The sequence below is a fragment of the Haliotis rufescens genome, unplaced genomic scaffold, assembly GCF_023055435.1.
Source record: "Haliotis rufescens isolate VD_foot unplaced genomic scaffold, xgHalRufe1.0.p SCAF_9, whole genome shotgun sequence".
Lineage (NCBI taxonomy): Eukaryota > Metazoa > Mollusca > Gastropoda > Lepetellida > Haliotidae > Haliotis > Haliotis rufescens.
This window is the reverse complement of record NW_025964383.1, coordinates 13,815,753-13,836,527: the sequence shown is the minus strand read 5'-3', so window position 1 is coordinate 13,836,527 and position 20,775 is coordinate 13,815,753. Positions and strand designations below refer to the sequence as shown.

Sequence of the window (20,775 nt, the reverse complement as noted above, 5' to 3'; positions counted from 1 at the left end):
ATATTTCAGCATTTGATGATAAAATCAGAAATTAAATTTACTTCAGTTTGTTTTCCTTTATCTGGCTGGATTTCCAGCGTAACCAAAAACGGTGTGATCGAAATATGAACGAATGAATGTAGCGAAAGTAACCCCGCAAAGGTTAGGGTTCACAATCAACCAATCAAATGCCCAGAATAACTATAAAGTAGTGTGTGTACACTACAAATATCATAGAAATGTACATTGATATGTTTTACACCTGGGGTAATAATGCTGTTATTAAGTGCATTGATATATTTAACATGTTTCATAGCAGTGTAACAGGGTCTATTTCGTTTCCTAACGAGTCACACGCTGATCCTTTACTAAATTCCGTGCTTTATTCATATACCAGGATAAATGTAACCTCGAGCTCATCCCTGACACTGTTTTGTTTGCTATTTCTGTGTACAGGTATCGCTATGGGGTTCTGCTCCAGTTAACAAGTATGGCCAAGGTGAGCTTCTGTAAGATGCTGACACTGACAACATGTGTCTCTGTCCTTTGTTAACACAATAGCCGTACCACTATATAATTAACCACTTTTATTGGAATAGGCGTACAACTTTGAGTGCAATTGTCTTAAATATATTGATATAATAAATGCCTGCATTAATATATAGTCCTACATACATCAATGCAATAGTTGTATCAGTATGGTACTATTATTGCAAAACTAAACTGAATACCTTTATTCAATTAGTTTGAAATATTCTGTTCGTTGTAAAATACTGTGCTATCTACCAAGAATGCATTGCCGGACATACTTTGGATATTGTAGTAGCCATAACTCTGCATGTTGTAATCGACAATTATATTAATTTTCAAAATGCCTTAAAAAAATGAATGAAAAAGAGGAAAATGTTAGCTACCGTCAAATCAGCTATTTAACTCGGACAATCAATCAGAATAAAGTATTTTCAACACTTCTGTCGGAATCTTTTTTTTACCACGTCCACTGTATCTTAGGATAAATACACTAACAGGGAACACGTGATGGTCTGGGGTCTAAGCCAATACAGATTAATCACCACGCGTCATGTAGGAGTTAAACACAACATGATCTTATTTGTTGTAAACTACATGTATTTTGACAATGAAGATATCTAATGTACGATTATATGATATATCCTGTCAAAAGAAAAACATGGCAGGATATTTAATTTGCGGTTTATGTTATCCAAAATCTTGGTATCTTGTAATACTTGTTATTCCAAAGTACAGTTTTGCCACTGACCTCAGTATATGGGTGCACTGCTCACAAAGAATAGGGAACTGATGAAATGAAAGTGAAGGTGTGATGATGATAAATGTCTGTAAAAATTAATTTCGGGCGTGTAGATCAATACCTGGTTTGTCCACAATGTTAGGCAATACATGAATGACAACTTGATGACACACTGTTGACACTTGCTCATGGTTGCCCTTGCTATAGCCCGCCATTCCACCTGAAGAGTTACCCCAAGGTAGGACAAGTTGGCGGGTGCTGGGTCTCTGGCCTACACTCTCCGCGCGGACCCGTGAAGATCCGGGTTGGATAGGTCTTCAGCAACCCATGCTTGCCGTAAAAGGTGACTATGCTTGTCGTATTAGGCGGGATCGGGTGGTCAGGATCGCTGACTTGGTTGATGCATGTCATCGATCCCACTTGGGTGGATCGAAGCTCATGATATCAATCACTGGATTGTCTGGTCCAGACTTGATTATTTACAGACCGCCGTCATATAGCTGGAATATTGCTGAGTGTGGCGTAAAACAACAAACAAATCTCTCCGCCCGAGAACACCCCACAGATGCTGTATTGGGGACATGTCAGGGGACTTAACGGGCCAGTCATATGTCCGCATGCCATCTCGTCGGGGGTGATCGGTGACCACCTGGGGACGTTGTGGTATGGGCACATTGCCATCTTGCAGATCAATAGCGAACGGAACAACGACAGGACGCAAAATTTCGCTGGACAGTCATGTGTATTTACAATGACCAAATCAGTTCGCATGTCATGTGTGACATCGCCCAACACCATGACACTACTGCCACCATATCGATCATGGTCAAGATTTGTTGCCTTGGCAGACCGCTCGCCGTTAAGTCGCCAACAACGTTTTCTGCCATCTGTGAATCGGAGGCAAAATCTTGATTCGTCTCTTAACATGGTGTAACGCCATTGGCACACAGCCCGTTCCTGGTGCTGCCTAGCCCACTCCAATTTTTTACCCGTGAGGGTCACATCCTTCAAAGGCTGCATAGGCCCGGTTTGTAACGGTTGATGTTGAAATTAGACTTCTTTTTATTGCAGATTTGAATTTATTGCGCTGTGAAAATAATGTAATGAGACGATCTTGTCTCGGTGTTGCCTTTTAGGACTGCCACGCCTAGGTCTCATGACATCCCTACCTGTTTCACAGTCGGGAAATTACACTTTTTGATATGCCTCATTCGAGGAACCTGAGATATTGACGTCCTCCGGTCTACCATACCACAATTCGCCATTTTGTCTGTCAATATAGAGAGACTGTCTCGGAGGCATGTTTAAGTGTGTGCTTAAATCAATTGCATTAGTGCTATAGGTGTGCACAGTCTTGACGTCTTTATACATGTGCATCACGTGCTTTTAATACATGATTTGACATTTTATTGTGTTGCAACGCCACGGTATTGGCAATCTACACCTTAACGACAGCTACATTCAAATCATTATTTTTTGTTTAGTTTATAATTTGGTTTGCATACAGTTGTGATGGAGAGGTTGGAGTAACTGCCACACATAAACATTAATTATATATTATGCTCGAGTTAACATTTAGACGTTGAAATCCCCTTTATGTAGCGTATGTGACCGTGAAAGTACTTTGGCTTCTGTGTGCACGTGCGTCACGTGTTGTGCATGCAATATTTCATTGTGATCAGAGGGGCGGTCGGTTAGCCGAGTGGTTACAGTGTTCGCTCGTCACGCCGAAGACCCGGATTCGAAGCCCATGTGTGGTGTCCCCCACCGTGATATCGCTGGAATACTGCTAAGCGCGTCGTAATACCTAACTCACTCATTGTGATCAGATTTTGCGTTCAGATGCCCCGCTCCGGTATTTAAAATGTACTCCCCAAATTGCTGTCGGCTAATTCATTGTATTAACAGTTTTATTTACTTTTCACAAATCTTAGTAGGAATTACAACTCAGATAGTAGCTTTGAAATGTGTAACCTATATTCTGATGTAATCACACTTGCAACGACAACACATTTGTTCTGTGTAGTAAAGGGGCGGTCGGGTAGCCTAGTGGTTAAAGCGTTCGCTCGTCACGCCGAAGACCCGGGTTCGATTCCCGACAAGGGTACAATGTGTAAAGCCCATTTCTGGTGTCCCCCGCCGTGGTATTGCTGGAATATTACTAAAAACGGCGTAAAATCAAATTCACTAACTCCCTGTGTAGTAAAACATAGCTAAAGGCGTTCCTTCAGAATTGACCTTGTAAGTTTGACCTTCAAACTGTTGGCATCGTGCTTAACTGTTGTATCCCAAGTACCATGGTTACAGCATGCGGGAATCTAAGTCACGGCGTGTCAGCATGATATTGGCGTAAAGTCCGAAGTGATGTATTTTAATGAAATCAAGGAGCATGATGACGTTTTACTAACAAACTTAGAAACATAAACAGTGGGAATATGAGTCTTGACAAATGAACACTTGAAATATTGTTCACATACGTTCAAAAGTAATCTAGCCGACCATTACACAATCATCCCATTGTCATCAACGTGTGTGTTTATCACCAGACAGAGACAGACAGAAATATATTATATTACAGTCTCACCTGGTATATTAGACTGAATATCTGTTGTAGACTTTGACAACTTCAAAGCCGTCCAAATCTTTTTAAATTATAATTGTTGACAGGCTCCATTGGGATATTTCGTTCAAGGATATAGGTTGAGTTCAACGAATTCAAAATGTTATTTCTATATTAATTTTATTATTTGTTTTGCCTACAAGAACAATGGTATTTTCCGAATGCAAACTCATGCACATAAGATGAACGGAATGATAAACAACACTGTCCCAGATCATGTGATCAGCCGAGAGCGGATGACCCCGATGTCAAACACACTTGGTGGCTCCATTACCCACCCCGGTCAACAAAGGTCACGTTCTAGTTTTTTGTTGAAGGTCGTCTATACTTACGTTTTATAGACGCTGCAAGTATGCAACATTTATCCGTGTTAACTTTTAAACCCCATTTGTTACAAAATGTGTACAGTACTTCAATCTTCTTGAAGTTCAAGAACTGAATCTGCAAAAATACACAAGTCATCCGCATTTTAGAGAAGAACTAATTCCAGTAAATCATCCATGTACAAATATCCTACACACTGTTGGATGTCCCCTTCCAACTGATTTACGAATAACGAAAACAAAAGAGGACTTAGAAGCACCCTTGTCGTAAACCACTGAGATGCTACTCTTTGAAATTTTAACACAAGCAATAGTTTTAGAATAAATGTCCTGTATGATTCGAAATATTTTCCCATGAATTCCATTTGAATGCAGAACAAACCGAAGAAGATCCCTATTAATAGAGTCGAAAGCTTTCCGAAAGTCTATGAACATACAGTAAATCTTCCTTTTGACGGAGACAAGTATTTCTGCACTAATGATTGGAGAATAAAGAGGTTATCCACTGTGGAATATCTCTTTCGGAAGCCAGCTTGACATCCTCAACAAAATGTTTAAATCTAGTATTCAAACCCTGGGAGGAAACCTCACCACAAATATCCATCAAGAAATGCCTCTTTAGTTGTTAGCAACATGAACATTACCTGTCTTATGGAGAGGGAAGATACTACTTTAGACCACTGATCTGGAAAACTACGTCTGCATAGAGTTGTTGTTAAAAAGAACAAGAAGATGTGGAATTAAAACATCACTGCCATACTTTATCATCTCTGGTAAAATACCATCAGGACCAGCTGCTTTACCACATTTGAGGGAATCTATGGCTTCTAAAACCTCTTTAGCCGTTATATCTTGATTTGGTAAACTGTCAACACCGTCATCGTTACACACATGACAATTCATGCTATTAACTGGATGCTCCGTAATAACAGCTTTGCAGAACGCAACAAAATCCACATCAGTTGAATTTCTCTCATCATTACAGGAATTAAGAATATTTACAAGAGCAGATTCTTCAAATATATCCTTTTTTCGTCGGCCTTTTTCTCTAAATCTATTGCGGACTACATGAAAGTTCTTTAAAGTGTGTATATCTCCACTAATTCTAAACATGTCTAACAGTTTGTATGTTAGCATTTCATATTTTCACATTCTGCATCAAACCACAGCGAAAGAGCATTCCTAGGGGGTACATATAGTATATATTCAGTGTATACGCTCAGACTGACGTCCTTGGTAAGTAGAGCGAAACTATCCCTACCTTTAAAATAGCACAGACATGTAGTGCTTCAGTCCTGTGGTTGAGCTCCCGTACACACAGTATTATCGGTGTGCAGCAGACCGGAATAATTACAAGTGACCACAACAATGGTGTAAGGGTGTCTTCCCAGTAACCCTGCCTTCTGTTCATTCAAGCATAGAATGTGTGCCTAAATTTCTATCTCCTTTCAAACACGAAACAGTTCCCAGTGCTTTTTAATCAAACTGAGTTTACTTTACTGCGTTCCTAAACCTTTAATATTCTCCGAAGGATATCGTGTTCATACAAATGACATCATATGTTATATGTAATGCAATGTTGTTATGCGTTGTTCTTTCAATCAATACTTTGCTATATAGTCTCTCATTATTCCAAAGGAACAACTTGCGCATACTTTAGACATGTTTAACACTGTATGTAATCCATGTTCAAAGCAAGACTTAAGAACAATGTATGTCTCTCTGTATATAGTTTAGTATTCACGTGTATAATTTAGACGTTGAATGTTTGTATGTATACATCTGTGGTTGGGTGTCGTTTTTATGAAACGCAAAGTGCTGTTTTATACTACTTACAGTAAGTTAAAGACCTCCCTATTCTTTCACATTTTAGCATATCGCAAATATTTCAACAGTGGACACGCGTTAATTGCATCGAAAACGACAAAGGTTAAGGTCAAGGGAGGTCAATGTTCTGAAGCACACCAGCCAAAGGACGCAGTAGAGTACGGATCACACGTTGGGGAATGTTAGCCCAGTTGGCCTATAGCACACGTGCAACAAGTTGAAGTGTCTGCATTTTAGGATGACGTTGTTGTAGGCGGTGATCCAACGCATCTGTTTAATCGGGCCATGTGAGGGTTTGTACATTGTGTTTGGACCCGTGAAGATTCCGGGGTAGAATAGGTCTTCAGCAACCCATGCTTGCCGTAAAAGGTGACTATGCTTGTCGTAAAAGGCGACTAACGGGATCGGGTGGTCAGGCTCGCTGACTTGGTTGATACATGTCATCGATCTCAATTGCGTGGATTGAGGCTCATGATATCAATCACTGGATTGTCTGGTCCAGACTCGATTATTTACAGACCGCCGTTATATAGCTGGAATATTGCTGAGTGCGGCGTTAAACAACAAACCAACCAACCAAGCCTTATTGGCGTTCACACTCTGACGTCTGTGTGCATGTGCATCCCGTGCTTTCAATGCATCATGTGAAATTTTATTGTGATGAGACGCTGCGTTCAGATGCAACGCCATGATATTTGCAATCTAAACCAGCTACATTCAAATCATTAGTTCCCATATTTTGTATCTAGTCTATATATTGTTTTGCATACAGTTGCGATGGATAAGTTGAAGTAACCTGCCACATATAAACTAATTATATACACATGCACATGCACATCGATCTCAATTGCGTGGATGAATGCTCATGACATTAATTACTGGATTGTCTGGTCCAGACTCGATTATTTACAGACCGCCGTCATATAGCTGGAATATTGCTGAGTCCGTCGTTAACAACAAACCAAACCAAAAAACATTGTGGTTGAATAGCAATGCTTTTGTTACACGTGATGTATGCAGGCTGATGTCGCGAAGTAGCTCTTTGAATGAGGATGTGTACATCGAGACTGACTGCAGTAAATACAAACGACAGGCCCCTTTAACATACCTGTTAAACGCAAAGACCAGTGTACCATTTCCGCCTTCACAAAAAACAACAGCATTCACTCACTCGATGGCGTAAGTTGAGGTGAGGTGAAATGGGGTTTTGACGTCGCATCCAAGATTATTGCACTTATATAGAGACGTGTGTGGGTGGCTGCTTGTGCTAGTCCGGACTTAATGTTCATAGTGCTAGCCCACTGAGATACCATGCCGCAGTTTAGCATAAATACCCCACTCAGACACAGAAAAGTGACTCCGAGCCGATTAGTCCTTGTCTTAGCCCCTTAATGCCGAGCTACGGACAGGGTAACAACAAATACCATTTTTTAACGTCATTTGCTACGACGCGACCGGGGATCGAACTTCCGTTCTCCGGGCGGACGTTCTACCACAAGACCACGAGGCGGTCCGGTGACTTAAGATGTCCATCGCTATGTGGAGCAATAATCTTGAACGCCATTTCACATCACCTCTTTACTGAATGCGCCACCATTACTCATTTCTAAATTGAAGGATTAAACAACGATTCACAGCACATCGTCATAGTTTAATAACTCCAAAATAACTATACATTGAATTGTCATGAACAGAATCTGTGTCAGATACCTGGACAGCCAGTTGGTCATGTGACCGCAAATTCAAGATGGCTGACTGAAAACTAGACTTTTGGGTGGTGTATTGTGGGTAAGAATCTTTGCTGACCAAAATGTTCACTTCTCCCAATTTTGGCTGCTTGGAGTGGTAGCGTGTGATCCTGTGGATGAAATTGTTGCCTCCGCGAGTTCCGGGAAACTTTCTGGTGAATGTGATGTGTGAGTAGAGAAGATACCGTCCTGCTGAAGGGATATGGAGGCGATGTTTGTGGTAGCGGATTCCGGACAAGTATGCGGTGCCGTACTTGTCCTGGTCGATCCACGAGAGTCTGCCATCTGAAAGTAAATATGTGATTTTTGTAAGGACGTAGAGTAAATATAAACATCAACACCAGAGGATAACCAGTCTCGCCTATTTGCCTTAACAGTTTCCATTGGGCGTAAATGAAAAAATAGTTATAGAAATTTTATGAATATATCATTGAAAATCAGTGATGACACCAGGTGTTCGCGAAATGGTTAAGCATGTCCTGCCCCACCGGTACAACCCGACACTCATGCCGTGTGCATAAGAAGGTAAGTGTTTGTTGCCTAACGTAGCACTAGTAGCGTACGGCAATGCTTCAATGTTCCTTTCTAAATTTGTAAGCTTTGTGGCAGTATAACAGCAGATATATCTTTTACACACAAGAGACAGAACTTTAGCAGAGATTATTTTATACACGCTTCGTAAGCCCCAATCTACGGGCTCAAGTTTTCTCACAGACCGTCACACAACAGCTTTACAAAATCTAAATACACTCCTTCCTTATACACTCAGACATTTGAAAAAATAGAAAATCTCGAAAAAACGTTCGTCTTTGTGATCCTTTATGCACTTCGCCAAATACATCATTGTGTAATTGCCCAACTATTCAGCTGGACAGAAGTGATTGAAATCTTCTTCCTGTTTGGTCTAGCCGAGTTACACTGACTTTATCTTTTGTAGATTATATTGCACGGAACGGAGATAGCGACCATATATCAATGATTACATGGTAGAGTCAGGCAAGCTTGTGAAAACCTGTCTGTACATGTTCGTAGGTAGGGGTTGGCACAGCACCGTCATTGTATATGTAATTGTAAAGGGTTAGACATGCTCACGTTCACTTGTCTGTCAATGTCCTTGTGTGTGGACTGAGAGTTAGACATGTTCACGTACACTTGTCCGTCAGTGTCCTTGTGTGTGGACTGAGAGTTAGGCATGTTCACGTACACTTGTCCGTCAGTGTCCTCGTGTGTGGACTGAGAGTTAGGCATGTTCACGTACACTTGTCCGTCAGTGTCCTTGTGTGTGGACTGAGAGTTAGGCATGTTCACGTACACTTGTCCGTCAGTGTCCTTGTGTGTGGACTGAGAGTTAGGCATGTTCACGTACACTTGTCCGTCAGTGTCCTTGTGTGTGGACTGAGAGTTAGACATGTTCACGTTCACTTGTCCGTCGGTGTCCTTGTGTGTGGACTGAGAGTTAGGCATGATCACGTACACTTGTCCGTCAGCACTCTTGTGTGTGGACTGAGAGTTAGGCATGCTCACGTACACTTGTCCGTCAATGTCCTTGTGTGTGGACTGAGAGTTAGGCATGCTCACGTACACTTGTCCGTCAGCACTCTTGTGTGTGGACTGAGAGTTAGGCATGCTCACGTACACTTGTCCGTCAATGTCCTTGTGTGTGGACTGAGAGTTAGGCATGCTCACGTTCACTTGTCCGTCAGTGTCCTTGTGTGTGGACTGAGAGTTAGGCATGCTCACGTACACTTGTCCGTCAGTGTCCTTGTGTGTGGACTGAGAGTTAGGCATGCTCACGTACACTTGTCCGTCAGTGTCCTTGTGTGTGGACTGAGAGTTAGGCATGCTCACGTACACTTGTCCGTCAGTGTCCTTGTGTGTGGGCTGAGAGTTAGGCATGTTCACGTACTCTTGTCCGTCAGTGTCCTTGTGTGCGGACTGAGAGTTAGACATGTTCACGTTCACTTGTCCGTCGGTGTCCTTGTGTGTGGACTGAGAGTTAGGCATGCTCACGTACACTTGTCCGTCAGCACTCTTGTGTGTGGACTGAGAGTTAGGCATGCTCACGTACACTTGTCCGTCAATGTCCTTGTGTGTGGACTGAGAGTTAGGCATGCTCACGTACACTTGTCCGTCCTTGTCCTTGTGTGTGGACTGAGAATTAGGCATGCTCACGTACACTTGTCCGTCGGTGTCCTTGTGTTAGTGAGGTATGTGTAACTAACCTTGAAACAATGTTTCACTCAGCTTAGTGTTTGGAGACAAACCCCAAATGATACAAGTCGTGGACATTTACCTCTTAGGTGAAACCTACAAGCACGGGTATGATACAAACAAACCAATAAGTGCCACATTATCATTGCGAAATGGGATTTGAACACAAGATCAGTAGATCCTGGCCTCCATACACACTGGGCGTCACGACTGTAAGTGAGACAGCGCACTCGCATAAACACCCGCAAGGCTCTTGTGTGTACACACGTTTGTGGAGAGTATCAAAACGGGAAGTGACATACTTACCACTTAAACAGTTCGGGTCGAGATACAGGTGAGCTCCAGTGACGTTCTGTCGTAATTTGACTAAGGATGCTGGAAGAAGATGCTGACTTGAATCCGCTGCAACACAACATTTAGAATATAATGTCGATTTAAAGACGGAAGATGACATATGTATGGTACCGTTAACTGTTGGTGAGTGAGTGAGTATGGTTTTACGCCGCTTTTAGCAATATTCCAGCAATATCACGGCCAAGGACACCAGAAATGGGCTTCACACATTGTACACTTATCGGGAATCGAACCCGGGTCGTCGGCGTGACGAGCGAACGCTTTAACCGCTAGGCTACCCGACCGCCGCATTAACTGTTGGTAATGAACCAGTTCCGTAGGGTCAAATCTCAAAACAGTTATATTTTCATGTTTATGAAATAACGGCTAATTAAGCGACAAATCGCGATTCGCTGTGCAGAGTTGCGTCCCTTAACCACGCCAGAAACCTATGATTGTGGGTTCGAATCCCAGTTCGCCCCGATTATGGTTCTAGGTTTGTCAGCTCGTGGGTTTCACCGAAGTGGTAAACGTCTGAGACCAGCATCACTTCGGGCTTTCCTCCCACATTTAGCTGACACGCCGCGATGTAACTGTAATAATGATAAGCGGCGTTAAACCCAACTCACTCACTCACTTATATATATAAAATGTTTGACGCCAGAGAATAACCAATCTTGATTATCCGCCGAAACAAATTCCAGTGGGCGTTAAAGGCAAAATAGCGGTGAAAATATTTGAATGGGTTTTAAACAAATCATGACACCAGGTGTTCACGATAAGGGTAAGCATGCCTGTCATTCAGGCTGCTTCAGAAGGTAGCGGTACGTTGCTGTACACTTCTACAGTAAATTATAGGCTCTGGCGTACCATTATTTACAGCCCCGGCTTGCTGGTCAGCTAGTATCTGAAAGATGAGAAAACCAGGTCATAACACACACATCAGTACGGGGTTAATCAAGGCTGGCCCTGAGATTTAAGGGGCAAAACTTTACCTAACAGAGTTGCGTCCCTTAGGAGAGTGGTATTTAAAAAGTGATGGTTGCGCTGTATCAAACATTCACCGTATTAGCACCATACCTGTAGCTCTGACGTCCTGCATTATACATATACATGTAAAGAGGTTATCACGCGAGTGTGTTTGGGATTGGTAAATATCCTGTATTAGGAAAAAACAATGTATTTAGCGACCCTTGGTGAGCGACAAAACGAAACAAGGTAACAATTCGGCCATATTTCCGCCAAATCCAACTGTTTGTATTTGGGGAAAAGGTTCCAAACCGCAAAGACCTACTGGCGATGCTTGTGGTGTCATCGCTTAATTGTTTCGCAATTTATATCTCCAAATGTCCCCAAACTTGTAAAATGCCTCAGCTTCGCCATAGTTGGACACTGATTTTCAGGATATTAGACTATTCTGTTGATAATGATAACATTATCCCAGTAGTTTCTCCAGATTCCCGATGGGTAAATCTGACTCGATCGCCGAATGACCAGGGCGACGCCATGTGTGGTTTATATACACTGAATGTAGTCCCTAATTGACCTTTGATATGTGCATCTCTGTCCGCATATAATCCTAACGGATATCGTTTTTTAATTGTTGGCATATCCTGCAGATAAACCATTATATGATAGCTACGCGAAGGAAAATGAAGAACGCAGTGTCTACAATGACGTCATTTCTTGAGATTGAACATTCTTCAAAATATGAAACAAAAACCCTTGCGATGTATGTAATAGTTTAACAAAAGTGAGTGAGTGAGTTGGGTTTAACGCCACTTTTAACAGTTTTCCAGTCATATCACGGCGTGTCAGCTTAATGTGGGAGGAAAGCCCGAAGTGATGCAGGTTTCAGACGTTTACCACGTCGGTGAAACCCACGAGCACGGGTATGGTGCTGACAAACCTAGAAACATAATCGGGGCGAACCGGGATTCGAAGCCACAATCATAGGTTTCTGGCGTGCCTAAGGGACGCAACTCTGCACAGCGAATTGCGGCGCCTTAGACGACTGGGCCACCCGTGCCCCCTTTTAACAAAAGTCAAATCAAAGTCCGTGCAGAGTTCCTATGTGACATATTAATTGCTTGAGTCCTGTATATTCACACGACGTTGGAGGTTATACCAGTGACGCTGATGCATTGCTAACAATGGACCTCACGCACGTAGTGCCATAATGCGCCTGTGTGCATGGGGAGGTCTTAACCATTAGTCCTATTTCGTATTACAGCCTTAAAGGATGTCAAATTGTATATCCGTATATTGGGAGAATGATTGATGGAGCTCCAGGCCGATGGGGACGTATATTCTTCAACGGACCCGTGAAGATCCGGGGTAGAATAGGTCTTCAGCAACCGATACTTGCCGTAAAAAGCGACTATGCTTGTCGTAAAAGGCGACTAACGGGAGGGTGATCAGGCTCGCTGACATGGATGATACATGTCATCGATCCCAATTGCGTGGATCGATGATCATGATATTAATCACTGGATTGTCTAGTCCAGACTCGATTATTAACAGACAGCCGTCATATAGCTTGAATATTGCTGAGTGCGGCGTTAAACAACAAACCAACCAACCAACTTTTCTTCAACGTACGTATACAGCACCACTACTGCTTTGATGAACGGGCTGTGACGTTTTGGGAATTCTACACAAATTAAACAATGCTCCATTAAAACCGTTAACTGGTACAAAACAACATCCTGTTTGTCTAATTCTGCTGATACTTTAAAGTTTTATTTATGTCTGAAGGAAAAGTGTCTCTAAGCTATGATAAATATATTGAATATCTTATTATTATGAGAACAAAAACTGTTTTGAAAGAATTGTGAGTTTGTTTGTTTGTTAACGCCGCACTCAGCTATATGGGGGCGGTCTGTAAATAATCGAGTCGGGACCAGACAGTCTAGTGATTGACAACATGAGCATCGATCTACCTGATTGGGATCGATAACATGCATCATCGACCAAGTCAGCGAGCCTGACCACCCGATCCCGTTAGTCGCCTGTTACGACAAGCACTTGCCCTTTACGGCAAGCATTGGTTGCTGAAGACCTTTTTCTGACCCGGATCTTCACGTGTCTGGTTTGAAAGAGGATTTGGTAGGACGTGTACATGAATGAAACTTGTCTGATCATAACACTCAGTCGTGCTGAAAGACATGGACGATACAGACACTATAGTGAGTGAGTGAGTAGGGTTTTACGCCGCTTTTACCAATATTCTAGCAATATCACGGCGGGGGACACCAGAAATGGGCTTCACACATTGTACCCATGTCGGGAATCGAACCCGGGTCTACAGACACTATAAGGTTAAAATAACACGTCCCTGATGTATAGGGGATTAGCCAGATAAGAACACGTAACATGATATTGACATAAACACTGTAAGATTATGACACCATGATATTCCATTGATATTAAAACTATACTATTATGACACGTAACAAATCATTGATATAACCAAATAATGATAAAACTTAAACGCCATGATGCCAACGAGAATTTATTTTTAAAACGTGAATAATTCTTTAGATAAAGTACATGATCGCAAATGAATAATCTGTAAAAAAAACATTAGTATCAAAGCCATTTTAAAAACGTGATTCTCCAAAATCGTATTTTCTGTTTATGTAATATGATTAATCATAACAGAAGTACATATTCACACCTATCGTGTAATAGACACTATTACATACCTGTTTAAACACTGAGGAAATATTACCGTCCTTCAGACAGCACAGAGTATGATTCGGCGTTCTGACCAAGTCGTACAAGGTCTCAGAAGACTGTATTCCGGGCCCAAGATGATCACATACAGAACACACCGCCCCAGACTTAATGTTCTCTGAGGGGGACGGATGTTCGCCTTCTCGGACACTGTAGCAAGTCATAATTAAGAACAAAACCAACAAAACGATGCTGCATGTAACTGACGCTGCAACAGAAGTATACAAACAACGTCGCCAAGGACGTGAGCTGTCTTGCTTTAAATTTGGCTTTCGAGGCAGAAAACTCTTCTCCACGTCCGACATGTTGGGACAACGTTAATACACTGCTGTGCAGTTCGGGTACTTGAAGCGTGTGTACTCGATCAATGTCCCCGACCCCAGTGTATTGTGATTGCATATCTGTTACTTCCTGGTTGTCCGCTGAAACGCTATTGGAGATTTTGCACAAGGTAACTAGGTTGAATTACAGCATGTATATATATATGTCATTATGACGTACAAAAGATATATAAATAATGTTTACTGTTACATTTGACAAGTCATCACAGATTAACTAATATGTTTTGTTTCATGTCGATATGTTACCATTAGCATGTTGTTTGTTTGTTTGTTTGTTTGTTGTTTAACGCCGCACTCAGCAATATTCTTGCTATATGACGGCGGTCTGTAAATAATCGAGTCTGGACCAGACAATCTTGTGATTGACAACATGAACATCGATCCACGCAATTGTGATCCATGACATGCGTCAACCAAGTCAGCGAGCCTGACCACCCGATCCCGTTAGTCGCCTCTTACGACAAGCATAGCCGACTTTTACGGCAAGCATGGATTGCTGAAGACCTATTCTCCCCCGAATCTTCACGGGGAGACAAGCATGGATTGCTGAAGACCTATTCTCCCCCGAATCTTCACGGGGAGACAAGCATGGATTGCTGAAGACCTATTCTCCCCCGAATCTTCACGGGGAGACAAGCATGGATTGCTGAAGACCTATTCTACTCCGGATCTTCGCGGGCCGCCATCAGCATGTAATAGATGTTCATAGTCATGTATACCTGATAACTAATGAGTGGTAGTAGTTTTATTCAGTCGTAGCAGTCGTGCTGTGGGTGAGCGAGTGAGTTGGATTTAACGCCGTGGGTATGGTGCTGACAACCCAAGAAACAATCACAGCGAACTGGGATTTGAACCAACGTTGCAATCGGGTTATCGGGGGTTCTGGGACAAAATAGATCCCCAGTACCTGATGCTGACGATGGGGTGATCACAAACCCAATGGCGTGGATAGTTGTTCATGATATCAACCACTGGTTTGGCTGGCCGGATTCGATTTTTGACAATGTTCACACCCGACAGGTACATTTAGCGATGCGGCTCATTGTGTGAATGGCGTCTACTAGATTGGAAGGATATTGTGGTGAGGTGAGGTGAAATGGGGTTTAACGTCGCGTCGAAGATTATTGCACTTATATAGCGACGTGCACGTGTGTGTGTGTGGCTGCTTGTACTAGACCGGACTGATGCCGATTTATAGTGCTAGCCATGCCGCAGTTTAACATGAACACCCAACTCAGACACAGTATACTGACTCCGAGCCGACCAGTCCTCGCTTTAACCCCTTAATGCCGAGCGCCAGACAGGGTAACAACAAGTACCATCTTTTAACGTCTTTTGGTATGACGCGGCCGGGGATCGAACCCCGGACCTTCCGCTCTCCGGGCGGACGCTCTACCACTAGACCACGGAGGCGGTCGAAGGATATTGTGACTTGATGTAAAGAGATGTATATTTAAAAAAATGTACCAGAGAAACTAGTGATTGTTGTGTAATCAATGACCTGGCCATCGAATTACAGTGGTATTTAGCAAGGCGGATATAGATCACCATGTTGTGAATTTGTGATAGCGTGTTTGGCAATGACCGTCCTATTTCAAAGTGGGGTTTTAGCTCTTCAGTTTAACTGTGTAATATATCACACATGTCATGAACGTGTGTGAACTGAGCTCATCGATCACATTTAACAACACTCAGAAGGAAGGGTAAAGCCACTGGAAACCACGTTATCGTGACAACTTGATTCCATGTCATAAAAGGGTTTAAATAAAAATACAACTCATATTTTATTGAATTCATACGACGCGCATTTGATCAAATATTGCAGGGGTGTTAACACCAGTAGGGAGATCCCCCTTGTTTTTGATGACGTGTGCGGTTAACAATAAAATGATTGTTCGGTTGGATGTCGTTTTAAACGCCGGGTTGGACGCCCCTCTTCGAGATTATATAAGTGTCTATATATGCTACCTCAAACCTTTTGTGTGAGTGAGTGAGTGAGTGAGTCGGTGAGTTAGTGAGTGAGTGAGTTGGGCTTAATACCGCATTGACTAGTATTTCAGCCTTGTCACCGTGTGTGAAGAGAGCATTAATGTACGCGACTAACAACTTTGAAAAAATGCTTACATTATATATTCGGGAATAAGTTTATTGACCACTTCAGTTAACCTAAATCATGAGATGACAATGCATGGAAAGTAACGAATGAGTTACGAATTATACCGACACCCCCAAAATAAACCTGGGTCCTTGACGTCCGGTACAATAGTTATTTCAATTGTATTAGACACTTGAAATTACTTTTGCGGTAACGGTATGCATTATACATAGACATATGTGCTATTTTATGTGAATTCATGTGATTTTATACAAAATGCAGCATTAATTACCCTCCACCACCCACCACCCCCCACCCCCGTCTTCCCCACCACACACACACACACACATACACACATTTTCCCGGAACAACCTTAATATTCTGTACATTTTGTAAGTAGGGATTCTTGTTTTATACTGCCACGGTGTGTACCTTATACGTTCTAATTTAATTGACGAAGTTCTTTTGTCACAGATGTCAAAGTTCAGACATCTCTTGACAAGACCAAATACCTTCATGGTTCTTGGAGTTTTAGAATCGTAACAACAATGACTGCAACTAAATACTCCCACCTCAAACATATATACACCACCAACGTCAGAGAATAACCAGACCCCCGCCGAAACATATATCAGTGGGTGTCAAAGGCAAAACACTGATGGATATAGAGGATTAACCACCATCTCAAACATATATACACCACATATATACACCACCAGCGTCAGAGAATAACCAGATCCCCGCCGAAACAGATATCAGTGGATATCACAGGCAAAACACTGATGGATATAGAGGATTAACCACCATCTAAAACATATATACAACACCAACGTCAGAGAATAACCAGATCCCCGCCGAAACAGATATCAGTGGATATCACAGGCAAAACACTGATGGATATAGAGGATTAACCACCATCTCAAACATATATACAACACCAACGTCAGAGAATAACAAGACCCCCGCCGAAACAGATATCAGTGGGTGTCACAGGCAAAACACTGATGGGTATAGAGGATTAACCACCATCTCAAACATATATACAACACCAACGTCAGAGAATAACTAGACCCCCGCCGAAACAGATATCACTGGATATCACAGGCAAAACACTGATGGATATTACATGTATGGACGATGAAAATCACTTGGTGTTCGCGAAATGGTTAAGCATGTCCTGTCTTGAAGGTAGCACATACAACTAGACAATTGTCGTTGGAATTTATACTCTTTATTCCCATGTGGGACTGCACATCACAACAATACATTCCCAATAACAATGAACTGACTGTACAACGCGAGTAACTAAAAAATGGTTATAGCAAGCATTGCAGCTGTTAGTCTTAGCAAGAGAGTCGGTCGCAGTTATAATCCCCGTGAACAAAACGTGCGCCATAATGATAGGTCGCATTGGAGACTTAATTATGTGTTTCTACAATCAGATGAAATACTACAATACTCAACTAACAAAGTAGGACTTTTGTATTATGGTGGAATGTAGATATGGTCCTGTTTTTTCTACAATCAGATGAAATACTACAATACTAAAATAGCAAAGTATGACTTGTGTATTATGGTGGAATGTAGATATGGTCCGTCATTCACCAATCGAAGATAATCACCAGAATGATTGAGACGCTTTCGAGAGTATTTCTGCAAAGCTTCACTCGACAGGATTACCAGCGAGTGACACAGGCATGTCAAGGATTATAATCGAGATCAGCAGGTCCCTAGGCAACTAAGGGAGGTAAATCTAGAGAGTGAGTAGCAGGCAATTAGACCATTAACCACTACTGCGACTTTAAAGGTAGCAACTGAAGCTCATTCCAAGTGCTGCTTAATTTCTAAACGTGCCTTTAGTAGCTTAACATAAACCATAAGCGGAAGTATGATACGGGTGCTGGTGCAGACAGGGAATTCCAATCTTCATATTTTGGTCTTACCATCTTCTAGCCGTTGAGTAGATCTCGATGACTTCCTTTAGAGGTAAATTGAGTGAGTGAGTGAGTATGGTTTTACGCCACCTTTAGCAATATTCCAGCAATATATCGGCGGGTTACATCAGAATGGGCTTCACACATTGTACCCATGTCGGAAATCGAACCCGGGTCCTCGGCGCGACGAGCGAACGCTTAAACCACAAGGCTACCCGACCATCCCTGTTAAAATGATACGAAGCTTGAATTATAGTTATTCATATTGATGTGACGGTTATATCTTGTTTTTGGACACATTTCTAAACTGATATTACAACATGTGGACGCCAAAATAATTAGCAGGAGGAAATTTGTATATCAAGGACGTGTTTGACAAGCTGACAAATAGTTCATCATTCTTTTTCAATTTCAAATTTGCCGCCAAGAAACTGTTGGTGAACTGCCCATGTCTTTCCTTCAATGTCGTCTTGCCCATGAGGAGAAGGTGGCTGTCTGTGTCTATGTGGTCAGAGTTGTACTTCTGGACGCTGTGGACAATGTTCAGGTCGTCGTTTGTGACGACGTCGCTACGTATTGTAAGGAAGGAGTAGATGTAGTACACGCCGTCACGTGGCACATGTAGACGTCCGTTGCTATAGGTAACATTCCCAGTCACGTGTGCCGTCCCATACCCAGGGGAGGAGTCCCACTGGAGATGTTGATCTGATGGGAAGAGAAATAAAGTCATAATTTGTAGACTTTTAATCAGTGTGGTGAGTGAGTGAGTGGGTGCGTGCATTAGATTCTGGCACACAGAGAAATGGGAGTGAGTGATTGAGGGAGTGAGTGGCTGGGTTAGTTGAGTCAGTAAGTGAGTGGGTAAGCGGGTGGGTGAGTGAGTGGGTAAGGTGGATGTTTGGGTTTGGGATGAATGAGTGAGTTGGTAGGTGTGTGAGTGGGGAAGAGAGTGGTTGAGTGGGTGGATATTTGGGTTTTGTAGGAATGAGTGAGTTGGTGGGTGGGTCGGTGAGTGGGTGAGAGAGTGGAAGGGTGACTGGATGGGTGAGTCAGTGGGTGGCTGGTTGTTTGGATTTTGTAGGAATGAGTGAGTTGGTGGGTGGGTCGGTGAGTGTGGGAGAGAGTGGTTGGGTGACTGGGTGGGTGAGTCAGTGGGTGGGTGGATGTTTGGGTTTTGTAGGAATGAGTGAGTTGGTGGGTGGGTCGGTGAGTGGGTGAGAGAGCGGAAGGGTGACTGGGTGGGTAGGTCAGTGGGTGGGTGGTTGTTTGGATTTTGGATGAATGAGTGAGTTGGTGGGTGGGTCGGTGAGTGAGTGGGTGGTTGAGTGAATTGGTGGGTCATTTGGGTCAGTAAGTGAGGGGGTCGGTGGGTGTGTGAGTGGGTTGGTGGATGTTTGAGTTTTGTGTGAATGATTGAGTTGGTTGTTGGGTCGGTGAGTGGGTGTTTGGGCTTGGGATGAATGAGTGAGTGGGTAGGTGTGTGAGTGGGGGAGAGAGTAGGAGAGTGGGTGAATCAGTGGGTGGGTGGATGTTTGGGTTTTGTATGAATGATTGAGTTGGTTATTGGGTCGGTGAGTGGGTGTTTGGGCTTGGGATGAATGAGTGAGTGGGTAGGTGTGTGAGTGGGGGAGAGAGTAGGAGAGTGGGTGAATCAGTGGGTGGGTGGATGTTTGGGTTTTGTATGAATGATTTGGTGGGTGGGTCGGTGGGTGGGTCGGTGGGTGGGGGAGAGAGTGGGAGAGTGGGTGAATCAGTGGGTGGGTGGATGTTTGGGTTTTGTATGAATGATTTGGTGGGTGGGTCGTTGAGTGGGGGAGAGAGTGGGTGGGTTACTGGGTGGGTGAGTCAGTGGGTGGGTCGTTGAGTGACTGGGTGGGTCAGTTGGGTCAGTAAGTGAGTGAGTGGGTGGGTTGGTAGGTGGGTGAGTGAGTGAATAATGCGGCGTTTTTGGGGTGAGTGGTTGATCGGGCCAATGAGTGAGTGAGTGAGTGAGTGAGATCCTGTCACACAGAGATTTGAGGAGACTCAGATGACACAGCCACCCGGATCAGGCGACATTGAAAACATTATTCTGATTCAGTTGATACTGTGTACTGTACTTAATAACTGAAGCTTTCAGACCATACCTAGCGTAAGAACGAGTAAACTGTACCCTGAATACAGTCCCCACTCACAGTATTTGAATAAGAAGTTTTCAACTTCCTTGTAACGATATTCAGATCGCGTGTCAGTTCTGAGAAATCCCCTATGCGCAATGGCGTGTGTGACTTCCTGGTAGCGGTTAAAAGGGTCCACTAACTTAACAACTGTAGAGGATGTTTATATATAGCATGTCAGCAAACATGCACCGGACTCC

General features: G+C 42.9%; 2 protein-coding genes across 2 annotated transcripts in view; both read right to left on the bottom strand.

Moving 5' to 3' along the window:
* Positions 1–7,655: 7,655 nt before the first annotated feature.
* On the bottom strand, positions 7,656–14,434 carry LOC124125187. The gene is made up of 4 exons (XM_046488463.2): positions 14,019–14,434; positions 11,182–11,218; positions 10,285–10,380; positions 7,656–8,052 (listed from the first exon to the last, which is right to left on the bottom strand). Exons 1-4 carry the CDS (start codon positions 14,352–14,354, stop codon positions 7,664–7,666), a joined length of 858 nt encoding a protein of 285 aa, XP_046344419.2. The 5' UTR covers positions 14,355–14,434; the 3' UTR covers positions 7,656–7,663.
* A 3,266-nt stretch (positions 14,435–17,700) lies between these two features.
* The window catches only part of LOC125377509, a 4,348-nt gene continuing 1,273 nt past the window's right edge, over positions 17,701–20,775 (bottom strand). Inside the window, exon 3 of the mRNA XM_048391127.1 lies at positions 17,701–19,124. Within this exon, the coding sequence (XP_048247084.1) occupies positions 18,733–19,124 (392 nt within the window). The 3' untranslated portion in view covers positions 17,701–18,732. The remainder of the gene's footprint in view (positions 19,125–20,775) is intronic.